This window comes from Taeniopygia guttata, chromosome 20, assembly GCF_048771995.1.
Source record: "Taeniopygia guttata chromosome 20, bTaeGut7.mat, whole genome shotgun sequence".
NCBI lineage: Eukaryota > Metazoa > Chordata > Aves > Passeriformes > Estrildidae > Taeniopygia > Taeniopygia guttata.
In genome coordinates, this window is record NC_133045.1 from 2,390,941 (window position 1) to 2,405,758 (window position 14,818).

The 14,818-nt window shown below is 49.2% G+C and overlaps 2 protein-coding genes across 3 annotated transcripts in view; one reads left to right on the top strand and one right to left on the bottom strand.

The window, feature by feature from the left end:
• The first annotated feature begins 658 nt into the window (after nt 1-658).
• On the top strand, nt 659-7,787 carry EIF6 (eukaryotic translation initiation factor 6). The gene is made up of 6 exons (XM_002186947.7): nt 659-1,047; nt 1,133-1,218; nt 2,216-2,391; nt 3,487-3,663; nt 5,167-5,348; nt 6,470-7,787. Exons 1-6 carry the CDS (start codon nt 941-943, stop codon nt 6,477-6,479), a joined length of 738 nt encoding a protein of 245 aa, XP_002186983.1. The 5' UTR covers nt 659-940; the 3' UTR covers nt 6,480-7,787.
• Nucleotides 7,788-10,286: 2,499 nt separating this feature from the next.
• The window catches only part of MMP24 (matrix metallopeptidase 24), a 44,785-nt gene continuing 40,253 nt past the window's right edge, over nt 10,287-14,818 (bottom strand). For both annotated transcript variants that reach the window (XM_002187101.7, XM_072917222.1), the window contains 2 exons: nt 14,066-14,332; nt 10,287-12,795 (listed from right to left, as the gene is read on the bottom strand). In XM_002187101.7, coding sequence (XP_002187137.3) covers nt 12,458-12,795; nt 14,066-14,332 — 605 coding nt within the window. In that variant the 3' untranslated portion in view covers nt 10,287-12,457. The remainder of the gene's footprint in view (nt 12,796-14,065; nt 14,333-14,818) is intronic.

The following is a 14,818-nucleotide window of genomic DNA, read 5'->3' on the forward strand; positions in this document are numbered from 1 at the left end:
CTCTATACAGGAGCAGCCGGGTCGTGGGCGGCCTGCCAGCTGAGAGGTGACATCTCTGCTGTCCTACACCGCGATGGAGCGTGCAGGGGTGTCCAGGCACGGCTCTTTCTGGGACAGGGACAGTGACAGCACCTGGGGAGCACCAGGACATGGGCTGGGGCTGGACACAGATGGGGAGGCTCACAGTGGCCAGGGACAGCCATGGCACACCTGGGACAGGGACAAGGACAGGGACAGCCATGGCACACCTGGCACAAGGACAGGGACAGTGATGGACACCTGGCACAGGGACAGGGACAGCCATGGCACACCTGGCACAGGGACAGGGACAGCCATGGCACACCTGGGACAGGGACCGGGACAGTGATGGACACCAGGGACAAGGACAGCGATGCCGCACCCGGGCCCGCGGCGGCCGCTCCAGGCTGTGGGGACAGCCGGGCCAGCCGAGCCCCGGTGGGATGCGGGGACGGGGGGACGAGCTGTGTCCCACAGGGCCCGGGCTGGCCAGCGGTGCCCGGGGCGGTGCTGCCGCCGCTCGGTCCCCCCGGGCCGGGCCGGTCCCGCTCGGTGCCCCCGGGCCGGGGCGCTCTCCCCTCCCGCCGCTAGGGGCCGCTGTCCCCAACAAGGGCGGCCGGTGCCGCTCTGCCCCGCCGGAAGCGGAAGCGGCGCCGCCTCGTGGTTCCGGGGGAGGCGTTCGGAGCCGCCGCGGCCCGTTCCCGTTCCCGATCCCGATCCCGATTCAGCTCCTTCCCGGCCCCGACCCCGACCCCGCCCAGTTCCCGTTCTCAGCCCAATCTTGGTCCCGTTCCTGCTTCTTTCCCGGACGCAGCTCCGTTCCGTTCCCGTTCCCGACCCCCTTCTCAGTCCCGTTCCCGGCTTCATTCCCGTTGCCATTTCCAGCCCCTTTCCCACTCCCGCTCGCATTCCCGTTCCTGCCATGGCGGTCCGCGCCAGCTTCGAGAACAACAACGAGCTGGGCTGTTTCGCCAAGCTCACCAACGCCTATTGCCTCGTGGCCATCGGCGGCTCCGAGAACTTCTACAGGTGAGCGGGGCCCGCCCGGCCCGGCCCGGCCCGGCCCGGCCCGGCCCGGCCCGCGGGGCCCTGACGCGGCGCTTTCTCCTTGCAGCGTGTTCGAGGGGGAGCTCTTCGGGACCATCCCGGTGGTTCACGCCTCCATCGCCGGCTGCCGCATCATCGGCAGGATGTGTGTGGGTACGTGACCGGAGGGAGCCGCACCGGGACCGGGAAAGGTCGCGGGAGCCGCGCCGGGGCTGAGCCGGGCCGGGGAGCCCGTGGGGCAGCGCCCCTGGCGCTCCAGGGTTGGTTTAATGGCTCGAGTGTGTGAGGAGGAAGAAGGATGACCTCAAAGGCCTTTTCCAACCTGGCTGATTCTGTGGAGGACGTAGGGAAACAGAGACTCGCCCAGGAGCGGGGTGGGGCAGTGTCGGCTCTCGGCGCCAGGGAAGCTCGGCTGCTCCTCGGTGCCCAGGGAGGGGGAGGCACTGCCGAATGGGAAAGTCAGGGAAAAGCCTTTCACGTGTCTCTTCCTGGTAAAACACCGTTAGGTCAGACCAGCTTCTTGCTTATTTGTTTCTTTAACCATCCAGTCGTGCTGCCACAGTCACACAACAGTAGCACTGGGCCTTTTGTAGGGCAGATGGCATCTGCACGGAGAGTTCCTTGTTAAGGGTCTCACTGAGAGCCTCGAGCCTCCTTTAGTCCTGTTGGAAGAGAGAAGGGGGTAAAGATAGTGCCCATACTGAGGGCAAACTGGTAGTGCCCATCTTTTCCTGAGGTGCTGGTTATTTTTACATCTCATTTCACAGTTGGTCTATCTGCTTTAATTATCTTTTTTTCACTTCTCCCCTTTTGTTGGTTATTGGCAGCAGTTACACATTGGGTTATGGAATATTCTGTTGCAATGAGAGTCCTTTTTGTGAGAACTAACATCTGCCTCAGATTTCAGTGTCAGATCTTTCCTAACTGTTTAGTGCTCAGCTATGGCATGAATGTTTTTTTTTAAAACAAATCTTATTTTAGAAGTTAAAATAGCAGTGACTTTGTCATCTTGGCTTTAGGCAGAATTCTGGGCTTGGAAGAAATGCACAGAGCAACAGCAGCTCAAGCCATGTGCGAACAGCAGGGAAGTGCTAACACACCCTGTGGAGACATTATTTTCATTCTGTTCTGTTTCCTTTTGTGTTTTTAGGGAACAGACACGGGCTGCTGGTCCCGAGCAGCACGACAGACCAGGAGCTGCAGCACATCCGCAACAGCCTCCCCGACTCTGTGCGCATCCAGCGCGTGGAGGAGCGGCTCTCGGCCCTGGGCAACGTCACCACCTGCAATGACTACGTGGCTCTGGTCCACCCAGATCTGGACAGGGTACAGGGCTCCAGGACGCTTCCACATTCAGAGTGGGGCTGGGAAACGCTGCCCAGGCTGAGGCTGCAGCGGTGGTGAATGTGCTTTGGAGAAGGGAAGGGGTGGCCAAGAAGCTCCAAGCCCCATCCCTGGAAGTGTCCAAGGCCAAGTTGGAGAGGGCTTGGAGCAACCTGGTCTGGTGGAAGGTGTCCTTGCCTGTGGCAGGGGATGGAATGAGAGGAGTTTTAAGGTCCTTCCAACCCAAAGCATTCTGTGAATCAGTGATCATTGGGTGCAGTTTGCTTTGGGTGCATAAAATTGGGTGAAGTAGAGTGTGCAGGGGTCTAATAAGGAGCGTAAGGAGGAGTGCAGTGAGGGCCACAGCAGGAGTTACAAGCTACACCTGAGTGAGCCAGAGCATGTTACAGCTGAAAGAGACCATGGATGTGCATCATTATAGGGGCCTGAAAGAAAAAAAGAGGGTTATTGTATGAGAGTTTAAAATAAGGGCAAAGGAGACAACATCACTCCTATTTTATGTCTGAGAACAGGTACCTTAACAGCATTGAGAGAGATGTGTTGTGTGGCTGCAGGCAAACACAGTGTTTGCTTCCAACTTGTGCTAAAGGTGATAAAGGAGTGAGACTTGGTGGCAGGAGTGCAAAGGGAAAAACAAGGGAATGGGAGAAGGCTTTGCACTATATGTTTTAAAAAAGTGTAAAAAGTAAAGGAAGATGGCCAGAGAGAGAGAAATGAAAATAATTCACAGTGAAATCTGGAGAGGAAGAAGGTCGTTAGAGTTATGAGGAGCATAAGACCATTTTGTCCCAGTGGTTTGGGAGCGAAGAGGACTGGTTTGCTGAGAATTGATACAAGCGATGTCCTGCCAACAGAGAGGGGGATTTGGGCATTTCTTAGCAGAGGCATGAGGTTTATAGTGACACAGGAAGCTGGGAGCATGTGGATGTGGAGCTTGGGGGTGTGTGTTATCGTGGCTAGGTTGCAATGGGCTGTGCAGTATGGGAGGCTCCCAGCTGAGGGCTGTGTGCAGGAATAACTTGACTTCCCACTCCACATACCGTTTGGGTGAAGACTTTATCCTCCTTCCATTTGCAGGAGACAGAAGAGATCCTGGCAGATGTGCTGAAGGTGGAGGTGTTCAGACAAACAGTAGCAGACCAGGTGCTGGTTGGAAGTTACTGTGTTTTTAGTAACCAAGGAGGAATTGTGCACCCCAAAACTTCAATCGATGACCAGGATGAGCTGTCTTCTTTGCTGCAGGTCCCACTTGTGGTAAGGCATTTGTGGAGTGTTTGCTCCTCCCATTCCCTCCCAACTCAGGGGCAATGTTTCTCCAACTCAGGGGTTCCCAGATACTGTTTTTCTGTGAAGTGATTTTGAATGGGAGGTGAGGAGAAGACTTGAACCAAGTCTTCCAGACAGTTTCCTGTCTTTCCTGAGTCTGAATAAGCTGCTCAGTGGTTTTATTTGCCTTCTGAAATGTTGCTCTGCTGGGATTGTGCACATTGTTCAGATACAGAATGTGGGGCTGTTTGTAGTTTGGCTGAAGCCAGTGTTCAAAAAGATTAGGAAACTCCTGTGCCTGCTCAGCTGGATGTGTGAATGCTGTTATTTTTCCTGCTTATTGGATTCTCTGTCACTGAACGCCACACCAGTTTCTCAGCAGAGAGTAAAGGCTGTTCATTAATCATTTTATCTGACACCTTCAGAGTGTCAGATGGTGGCTGGTTGTGGGAATCCAGGGCTTCCCTCTGGCTGCCCTGGCAGGTCTGGGACCCTGGCAGGGGTCAGGAACCCCCCTGTACAGAGCCCCCAGAGACACTGGCTGTGATCTCTGTCCATGGAGAGGAGTTTTCAATCTTACAGGATGAATTACAAGCTTTGAGTGTTTGATAAGAGTAATAATTAAGTGTGGCACGGGTGCAAGAGTAAAATTTTAGATTTCTAGATTAGGGGTTCAAAGGGGACAAGATGGAGGAATTGGGTGTGACTTGTCCTTTTCCTCCTTCCTCATGCCCTCCATGTTTCACTGTGGTGTTGGCATTTTTCTGTTGGTTCAGGCTGGGGACACACTGTTCAACGTAGGTGACAGATATTGGCACGTTATTGTAAATCCAGCACAGGTAGTTTCTGGTATTTAATGTTTGTACCATCCCACTGAGGGCAGAGCCCCACACGCTGCCCTGCAGGACAGAGCTGCGGCAGGGCAGCAGAACATGTTAGAGATAAGCAAGAATAAACAACCTTGAAACCAGCACAGACGAATTATGGCTTCTTCTTTGGCAATGGGGCAGAAAAACAGAGACTTTCTACAATCTCGGAATCACCAATACCCACAGATTCTGACAGCTGGTGGCAGAGTTACTCTCTTGAGCAGTGTGAGCAGTGCCAGGGCAGTGTGAGGAGCTGTGCCAGGGCAGTGAGAGGAGCAGTGCCAGGGCAGTGTGAGCTGTGCCAGGGCAGTGTGAGGAGCTGTGCCAGGGCAGTGTGAGGAGCTGTGCCAGGGCAGTGTGAGGAGCTGTGCCAGGGCACTGTGAGGAGCTGTGCCAGGGCAGTGTGAGGAGCTGTGCCAGGGCAGTGAGAGGAGCAGTGCCAGGGCAGTGTGAGCAGTGCCAGGGCAGTGTGAGGAGCTGTGCCAGGGCAGTGAGAGGAGCTGTGCCAGGGCAGTGTGAGGAGCTGTGCCAGGGCAGTGTGAGCAGTGCCAGGGCAGTGTGAGCAGTGCCAGGCAGTGTGAGGAGCTGGCACAGCTCCTGCTCACGCCGCTGTGTCCGGCAGGCGGGGACGGTGAACCGCGGCAGCGAGGTGATCGCGGCAGGGATGGTGGTCAACGACTGGTGCGCCTTCTGCGGGCTGGACACCACCAGCACCGAACTCTCCGTCATCGAGAGCATCTTCAGGCTCAACGAGGCTCAGCCAAGCACCATTGCCACCAACATGAGGGATTCCCTGATTGACAGGTAGGGAGGATCCACCTCTGCGCAGAATCGTGGTCAGAACAGGCAAGATTTTATTATAAAAGCAGCTGGTTTCACAGTTGATCTATCTGCTTTAATTATCTTTTTTTCACTTCTCCCCTTTTGTTGGTTATTGGCAGCAGTTACACATTGGGTTATGGAATATTCTGTTAAATGAGAGTCCTTTTTGTGAGAACTAACATCTGCCTCAGATTTCAGTGTCAGATCTTTCCTAACTGTTTAGTGCTCAGCTATGGCATAAATGTTTTTTTTTAAACAAATCTTATTTTAGAAGTTAAAATAGCAGTGACTTTGTCATCTTGGCTTTAGATCACTGTAGTTATTCAACTGTTATTTCAAATGCTTGCTGTAACCATTTCTGGAGCCAAAAAGACTGTGGAACTTGTCAGGTGCTGCTGCCATAAACCTCTTACATTTAAAACTGCTAACTTGAATTTTTTTTTAAGCCTTTTTGGTAAAGGCTTTGTTCAAGTTACTTTTTAATGTGAGGCAGGTGTTGTTTTCTGTCTGGAGTGATAATGATATGGGACCTTCCCCATTCATTAATGTGTGTAAATGTTTTTTATAAGGAAATGTTTTTACATTTAGGCATAAACATAGATGAATGTCCTGTGGGAACTGATTTTGGGCCTTGAGTTACAATCCTGAGCACAACTGATGTGGTGCTGAAAGTGTGTTCCTGAACTTCCTGAGCATTGTAACTTGATTGCTGAGTTCTCAGCCACAATCAGGGAATTGTTTATGTCATAAGGAGTTCAGTGGAAAGCACTTTAAATTATTCTTTGCTCTATTACAGTTTGGGTACAAAGTCTTGATGTCTCTGAACAAATCAGACCTGTAATTAAACCTGCTCTGAGCTGTAGACTGTTACCTGGGCCAGGCTGAATGTGCATTTTGCCTTTGCCAGCCTGAGAGGTTTGATCCTATGGCTGGCTGTTAGCAGCCACAATGTCTTGCTTCCCTCTTTTCATAGGTTCTTTCCTAGGAAGGGAAATTTCTTCTGCGCCTTTGTAGTGGGAAAGTGAGAGCTGACTGAAGCTGATATTTTGAAATGCCTTCTGCATTCTGACATAACTAAACCTTCCTTCTGTTTTGTCTTTTAGCCTGACATGAGCAGTGTTGGTTCCTACTTCCCAGAAAGCTCCTAAGGAGTGAAGTGTTGAGCTGCACTTTGGATCACAGACATCCAGACCTTCTGATGATGTTTCTACAGGCCTGGCCCAAAGGAGAGGCTACAAAACCAAAATTTTGTCATCTTTCGTAAACTGTTACCACAAAACCTGACAAATAACATGCATAAGATACAAATAAGGAATGTTCTCTATCCCTTTGCTCAGTTCTTCAGCTCTGCTTTCTGGTTCTGTGATGCCAACTGAATCTCTCAAATTACCCCACAATATTTACTCTTGTGGCTCTTGGGTGTTGATCACTAGAGATTATTTTGCCTTAAATCTTGCACCAGTGTCTGCTGCACAGCAGTTTGTTTTGGCATTACATGTGCTGCCCTCTTTCCACACTCCTGCTTGAGTGGTGTTTCTGCTCTAGGTACATGTAAGACTCCTTTGTATGTCCAGCACCACAAATACAGTAGTTTACTTGCCACAAAATAATTCAAAAATCATCACCTGCTCTTTTGCCTTGACTTGCAGCTGTTCCCATGGGATGGTGATTCTGAAGTGTTCAGCTTGGATAAAAACTGGAGTTTTTCAGTGTCAATCCAAGGGCTTTTAACAATAACAATGTAGGAGTCCTTGGACCAATGTTTGACCTGGTGTCACCTGTGCTGCTTCTGAGGCACCTGCAGGAGAGGGCTCAAAAGGCACACTTGCCAGTGGGCTTAATTTGTCCTGCAGAGTTCACCTCCTACAATGGGAAGCTCTTAGAAATCAGCAAATCCCAATAGACTTGGACCACCTTGTCTGGAGTTACCTTGGAGACAAAGGTTAAATAGCACGGTTCTAAGCAGTCAGTCAGTCAAAAGCTACAGATTTGGGAGCTTCCTTATGAAGAGCTCTGTCTGTGCCAGATGAAAGCAGCTGGAGGTGCTACTTTCAGGCAGAAGACTGTAATTTCTTTCTACACAGCTGTTGCTCAGTGATATCTCATTTCAGTTGCTTTCCTGCTTGCCCATTAAGGATGCACTGAAGGCATAGAAGTGCCTGCATTTCCCAGCCTGAGGGTAAGAGGAAGCTCTTGCTTGTCTCCACACATTTGCCTTTGCTCTCAGCTGAGTTCTCCTGGGGAATGCTGACCTGTGGGCTGTATGGGCAGAGCTCTTTTCAGCCCAGGTGCTTTGGGCTTTGTAGAAAATTGAGTAAATTTCCATTTTTTTACTGTCTGCATGTTCAGGGAAGGCTTTGTAAGATTTGGCTGATAAAAGGTTACTCCCTTCAAAATAAAGATTGCCATGATCGTCTGTGATCAGATATCAAACCTTTAATATGCACCACCTGTCTTGGCCCTGATTCCAGGTGTCCTCTCAGCCTCTCTCAGTATTTAGAGTGAGAAGCTGCTTCCTCTTGGCTCCTCACAGGGCTCAGCTCTTGGGTGGAACAAATGTGATACCTGTTTTAAATGTGGGTCTGTGGGTATCCTGAGCTAGTGAGATGGACCTGTGTACAAGGAAAACAAACTGTAATAAAGAATTAATTTAGAAACATGGATCATGAGAGAGGATAAACGTGTTTAAATAGCAAGTTGAGTGGCAGAAGATCTGTGCAGCTCTTTAAATTTAGAGTCCACAGGGATAGGGGGAAGGTCTCTTGTACTGTTGTATTTTCAAAAGGCATTTGGCAGGATTTTGTGCCAAAGGCATTTGGGGACCCTGGAGGAGTGCTTCCATGGAATGAGGGAAGCACTCTGGTTTGGTTTAGGAAAGTCCATGGATTGGGGCAGGGAAATTCTGCCATACTGACTGACTAGTGAGGATGAGGACTGGATAGAAGGGGAAACTCAGTGCAGCTGAGTGTGAAGTGAAGCACATTGTGGTTAAGAATCCAAATTTCACCCAGTAGTGGTGAACTCTGATCAGCACAAGAGCACATTCCTGCCTGAAGGTCCATCTTGGAACAGATGTGCTCTGGCTTCAGCAATGGTCCAGAAAGCAAACAATGTCTGGAGCTAATTAGGAAAGCAAAGCCCAAACAGCCTGAAGTAGCATTAGCTGGAAATCCGTGATGCATCTGTATCCTGAACTCTATATATAGATGAGATGCAAGTTTTGCACAGTGGTTGCCAAGTGTTTCTGCAAATAGATATTTTGGGGTAATGCTCATCTCCATTAAATTTTGGGTCTCCAAGTCCAAAAGAGGCTGGGGAAAGGAGAGGTGATATTCTAACGCTGCTGCCTATTGCTTGCCCTGAAATCTGCCCTGCAGTGCCAGAGCTGGCAGGGGCAGGATGCTGAGGAGGAGGCTGAGTGCAGCACCGTGTCACAGCAAGGGTGAAATGAGAGCCCAGCTGAAGGGTTCCAGAAAGGCAGGATTCCAGGTGACAGGCCCTTGGCATGGCAGCCTGGGACACAAGCACAGTGCAGCCCCTGACTGCCCCTTTTCCATGTGCTTTCATCTTCAAGGCAGCACAGCATGTGTGCTGCTGATGCCATGAGGTGTTAAGGAATAGTCAATAAAATCAAATTGTACGTTCCCAGGGCTGGGTTCACACGGGTTCTTGGGATTCTTAAATTGCTGAGCTACAAAGGTGTGGGTTATGTAACATGACTAAAGCCACCTGGCACCTTTGCCATCAGGCAGCCGAAGGCAACACGTTACTTTGGGTGCTGGGAAGGGTTGCAGGAACGATCAGAGAAACTGAAGGAGTGCTGGACATGATACTATGAGAAGGGCTGGAATCTAGCCCTGGGGTGAATGTGACAGGAGGGAGAAATGGAAGTCTCATAACTCTGGGTTCAGTGGGAAGGTCTTGGGGTGTGTAGCTGTGTGTGCTTTAATAGCCAAAAACTTGTCAGGATCCTTTACAGAGGTTTCTAAATGTCTGAGTCCTCACAATATGAGTGGAGATCTTGAGGTTTAATGACGCATTGTAAGTTAGGAATAATTAATCTATCTTAGTGGAGGACCAGCTTTTGTGAATCATGTATCCCAGCAAATGTCTGTAACAATGATCCTGAATGGTGGTGAACTTATTCAAAGTAGTCAAAAACTGAAAAAAAATAGAATATTGAGTGCAGTATAGTGGGTGTGGCTGGCAGCTCGTCCAGAGTGTGCCAAGGTCCCTGGGCTGTCCAAATCCCCGTGCTGCAGAGCAAGATCACAGGAACACACAACAGCCTTTTGCTTGTTAGAGTTGAATTAGCAATGCTGATCCCTTCTCCTGTGTGGGAACAGTATGTCCTGCATTTCTGGACAGGAGCTGGAACACAGCCCCTGCCCACGGAGAGTTTGGCCAGGCTGATGGGCAGTGAGTCCAGTGCTTCTGTAGCACAGCACAGGATCCCAGCAAAGAGCTCACGGGTAGGAATTGTCCATTACACAAGAAAACCATGTTTGTACCCAGATCCAAGTTACCCCAGGACTGCCCATGGGATGATCATAGCAAAACAGAGGTGATAATGAACGGGATTGTGCTGGAGGAAAGCTTCTTCCATTCCTGCAGCCCCCTGTGGCTGCAGAGGGCTGTTCTCACCTGAACACCTGGAATCCTCACCCTCTGGGAACTCCCATATGGAACACCTGCCCCAGGAGCCAGCACGGGGCAGGTAGAAAAGGCCCTGGCATATTTTTGTGGCTCTGTGGAACAGCAGCTGAGGCTGGGTTTTGGCAGCCCAGGACAGCAGCTCACCTTGCTGCAGGCACCCTGGGCACAGGGCTCAGCCTCCCTGGACAGCTCGTTCCTTGGGCAGGTCAAAAACCTAACTTTGGGCCAAGGGGGAGAAAATACAAACAAACCCAGACATTGCTCTCAGTTGTAAATTTTTTTTTTTAATAGTTTTTTTTTAATGATGGCTGTTGGAAGTTGCTCAGAGGTTTGGGCTGTCGCAGTCCCGGCGAGATGGCAGCGTACAGATGAGACCGAGGTGCCAGGTGGCCGTGGGGTGTCCCACCACACCCTGGTACACAGAGCAACGCGGAGTAGCGTCTGATCAGGAGCTCTGATTGCGTTTGGTCCTTCGCACTCCTTCACTCATCATGAGACGTTAGCACGTTTTGTCACTACAGTTCAAAGTTTCGCATCTACGAGCTTCTCACTTACTTTGTAATATGTTGGTAATAGTTTATGTTTAAACACAATAAACAGCTTGGCTATGGGAATCAGTTATGAAGGACAAAATACAGTTTGAGACCACATGTTAATGCAGTCCTAGTGGGCTTCACCAGACGAATCTATGTGTCTATCCTGCTTCACCAGAGCAATATTTGAGCACTAATTAGCAATCCGGAATGCTAACGATCTCTCTGCTGCTTGGTTCCTCATTGTAACTAGGAATACTTTTAGCGTGTTTGTTGTCCTTGGGGTTTTTTTTCAGAGCTGACATTACAAAGCTGTACTTTTTCTATACTAAGTGGACATTCTGTGCATTGCACTTCATTGCACTCAATAAAATTCAGTTATAGGCAGAGGGTTTAGGTTAATCACCTGTTCCCCATGGTGAGCGGGCAAAGCAATTCCTGTGCTGACATGGATGGCATTCTGTATAGAGCTGGACTTCACCATTAACACTGCGCTGCAAAAGGCTCTTTCACTCTTATTCAACATGGTAAAAATATCAGCATCAACATGAAAATCAAAAGTTTGTGGCTAGGGCACAATGTCCTGAACCACTCACAACTGTAAGAGGGATAAGCAGAAGCTACTGTTGTAGGAAGAGATCTGTGGAAAGTCACTAGCTGAAAGTTAAGGTATTTTTCTTGCCTTTACCTGATTCTTATGGCTCTGTCAAGCATGGTAAACTCATTCTACTGTGTGGCATGCTTCCTTTGGTCCTTGCCAAATATTTGCCTGTGAAGAAGTGGGTGAAACAAACCCTCAAATTCTGAAGGCATACAATGTTTGTAACATCTACAGGGGTTGGATTTGGTTTTATAAACAGGCCTAATACTTACAGAACCTTGATTATTTCAGCAAAATATAACGACGACCTCACTCCAAACAAAATTTCCGTTCTCCTGAAACCCAACATACAAATTCCACAATCTAGTTACACATGCCACAGAACAACAACTCATCTTTTCCCAGCATCTGAACGGGCAGAGTGCAGTCTGTCTATACACATTCCCTGTATTTTGGTAACCATTGATTCCTGGGTTCTTGCTGGCGGGAGCTTAAACCAACTTACATGACATTTAAATATTTCTTTCATGAGTGGCTCCCAAAACAAAAACCATGATTTTTTTTTTTTTTTTAAGACCAAATGATTTTGTCTTCAGGTTGTCCCAGTCTAGGGATTGATGTTGCCAGGTCTGGTTTGGTGCTTCTTGAGCTTCTGCTCCGCACTCCGGTACCTCTTTGAGTGCTCCGTGGTTCCTCGTGCACTGTGCTGAGTGGCAGCATTGATTAGTTATGAATGTACAAAACATCTGACCAGCAGGTATTGGAAAATCATATCCAGGTAGATCCCTGGATTTTTTAATAAACTAAGAAGGTTTTTTTAGAATGATTCAGCATCAGAATGTCTTCTGCTTATGACACTGAAATAGTTCGTGTTCATAGATTTTATGATCTTAATTCATTTATGAGACAGCTATTAAAAAATGGTTCTGTTCAGAGGTGGTTTAGCTACACTGGAGAATGCTGGGTTTAACAGGGAGCACTGGTGCAGGGAACTGAAGGAAGTTTCCCAGATCAGTTGAAACCTGTCTTGAAGACTCTGGTGCTGGCAGAGCGAGCCGGTGGATGGCACCGCGACTGGCAGGTGACCAAAGCAGTACAAAGGAAAGAGGCTCCATGCTGCAAGGCTGCCTGCCTGTATTTTTTTCCAGTTTTCCTGCTTTATTTCCATCCCAGGGTATCCAAAACTTGTAGATCACTGAAGTAGTTTTGTTTGGTAGGCTTTTCAATGCATTTTTTCCTCTTTTTTGTGTGTGTCCATAGTCCTCATCAGCTCAGTGAGTTGAAATGTGCAGCAGGCTGTGTCATACCCATTCCTGGACAGGTCTTTTGTAGTACACAACATTTTGCTGCACCTCTTTGTTTTTAAACTGGAAGATTGTGTATACCAGGACAAGGATACACAGAGACAGGATGCAGGGGATCACCACTGCAATGGCATTGACAGTGCTGGGCATGTCATTTATTGTCACCATGATATCCACGTCATCGTGCGGGAGGCGCCGGTCCTTGCTCCGCTCAACTTCCTTCTGGTTACAGCCCATCCAGTCCTTGAGGATCGACCTGGGGTAGCCTGGCTCCACACTCAGCCTCTGGTTATCGAACTTCCAGTACTCCTTCCCTTTGTAAAAGTAGGTGTAAACTAGGAGACAAAACAGAGAGTATTTCTCACTATTTCCCATTAATGCGCTGTGCTTGTGGGAGGACATTAAGGGAGTATGGACAACCTGAAGATGGACACTACCTATGTCAATAAAACACATTTACCCAGAACATTCCCAAGCCACTGGAAAGTGAAGGTGGTTTTGGAGCTGGGATTTAAAGGAGAAGCTGTAACCCTGGCTAGCATGTTCACCATTGCCCATGGAATACCATTCCCCTTGGCCAGGACAAGCTGGGAATTAAAAAAGAAAACCCTAGTATCTTTAAAGGAAGGGTTCTGCAGTGAATGATTTTTTACTAAGGCATCTGTAAGTATGTGCTCATCGTTACTAAGTGATTAACATCATCTGCAGGGGGCCAGCATGTGCCTGGGTATGACAGTGTTTGGAAGGACACCCCGTTTCAGTTCATTCAGCTTGAGGGAGCAAATGCTGAGTAAGATGAGTCCTTTTGCCACAGAATCCCGAGGATTTGGCCTGTGTTAAGGATCAGTGTTGTCCTGCTGCTAATAAAAGGGTGATGCTTTATGCTATGTGTTGTTTGAAGCTCCTTCTCCCCAGATGACCCATTTTCTAATGACTCTCAAGATAATAGAAAAAAAGAGAACAGAAGGCAGCTGTGGTAAAAGTGTTGGTCTCCTGCACTGTTCCCCAGCTTAGCTGGCTCTCGCTGCCATCCCTCCAGCCTGGCCCAGCCCTACAGCCCTCCTCTCACACTGCAGCTCCAAATTTGAACACAGCCTCAATGGCACAAGCCCTTTCTGTTGCCCTAACTGGAGGAGGAGGAAATTTTCAAATCAGAGAAAGAAATGTGTTTGAAGTAGCCTCTGGAGCTCCAATCCCCTACTCAGAGCACAACTTCAAGGCTAACTACTAACATCAGACAGGCTGGAGCCTTTAGCAGAGAGCCAGAGCTCACTTCAGGTACATTAGGAGGAAATGTAAGTTCCGGCAACCCCAGAACCAGAACCCAGGAAAAGTTGGGTAGGGTCTATTGAGGCAGAAAAAGTCCCATTCCCACAGAGCTGGATTGTCACAATATAGTTTAGCAGCTGAGGAAGTGTGTGGGTTGGGATGAGGGTAAGGAAGGGTCTCAGACTGCTGCTGCTCACAAAGCCCAGGTGACCCCAGGGCTTCTGACACTTGATTCCTGGATCAGAAAATACTCAAAACACTCCACATCTAACCACCCAGCTCCCAGCACAGACCAGCTTTTCCTGATCTGACAGTGCAATGACTGCAGACACATACAGCCTTCCTTGCTGATGAAAGCCCCCTGAGGAGCCTGAGGGATTCCTCTCCACACGGTGATGGGCTTTGGGTAGCCTGGGTCCGTCGCTCTCTTGTCCTCGTTGTACCTCCAGTACCTGTCCCCTTTGAAGAAGTAGGTTTTGCCCACGGGCTCCCAGCGCAGCGCTGTGTCGATGCCCTCCCGGGGCAGGCAGCTCCCCAGCTCCACCAGGCTGTGAGGGTAGCCTGGCTCTGCTGTCACTTCCTTAAAAACCCAGTACTTATCTCCTAGAGGTAGTGGGGACACAAACAACAAACAGATTGTCCTGTTAGGAGCTGGATCGATATGAACGTAAACGAACCACACTGAACCGCAGCATGTTGAGGGCTTCCAAGCTTAATGTAATCTGTGAAAAAGCTGCTCCTCCACTTAATTTTGAACTTTATTTCATCTGCTGCTCTTCAGCTCTTGTTTTGGGAGAGCTGTTGAACAGCCCTTTCCCATTTACCTTCTCATAGCAGTCATGACTTCAGACTTGTCTCATTCCCTGTCTGCCATCCTTTGCTCAGGCTGAGGAGTTGATCAGCCCAAGCTTTTCAGACATTTCTGTCACCTTTCCCCGAGCCTCTCAAATTTTAGTAGTTTAGAAAGCTGAGGTACTGAAGTTGCAGACACTAATCCAGAAGCCCAGGTACTGTGGTTTTGTACTGGCCATGCTTTCCAGCCACCCTTCCTTGCTCACAACTTGCTCTCAAGTTACAGGATCCTGTTCA

What these genes read in the sequence shown, in the direction of transcription:
- EIF6 (XM_002186947.7), top strand. Translation starts at nt 941, where the DNA reads ATGGCGGTCCGCGCCAGCTTCGAGAACAACAACGAGCTGGGCTGTTTC. An exon ending in CATCGGCAGGATGTGTGTGG is followed by an intron (nt 1,219 to 2,215) that starts GTACGTGACCGG and finishes TTGTGTTTTTAG; the next exon opens with GGAACAGACACGGGCTGCTG. An exon ending in TGCTGCAGGTCCCACTTGTG is followed by an intron (nt 3,664 to 5,166) that starts GTAAGGCATTTG and finishes TGTGTCCGGCAG; the next exon opens with GCGGGGACGGTGAACCGCGG.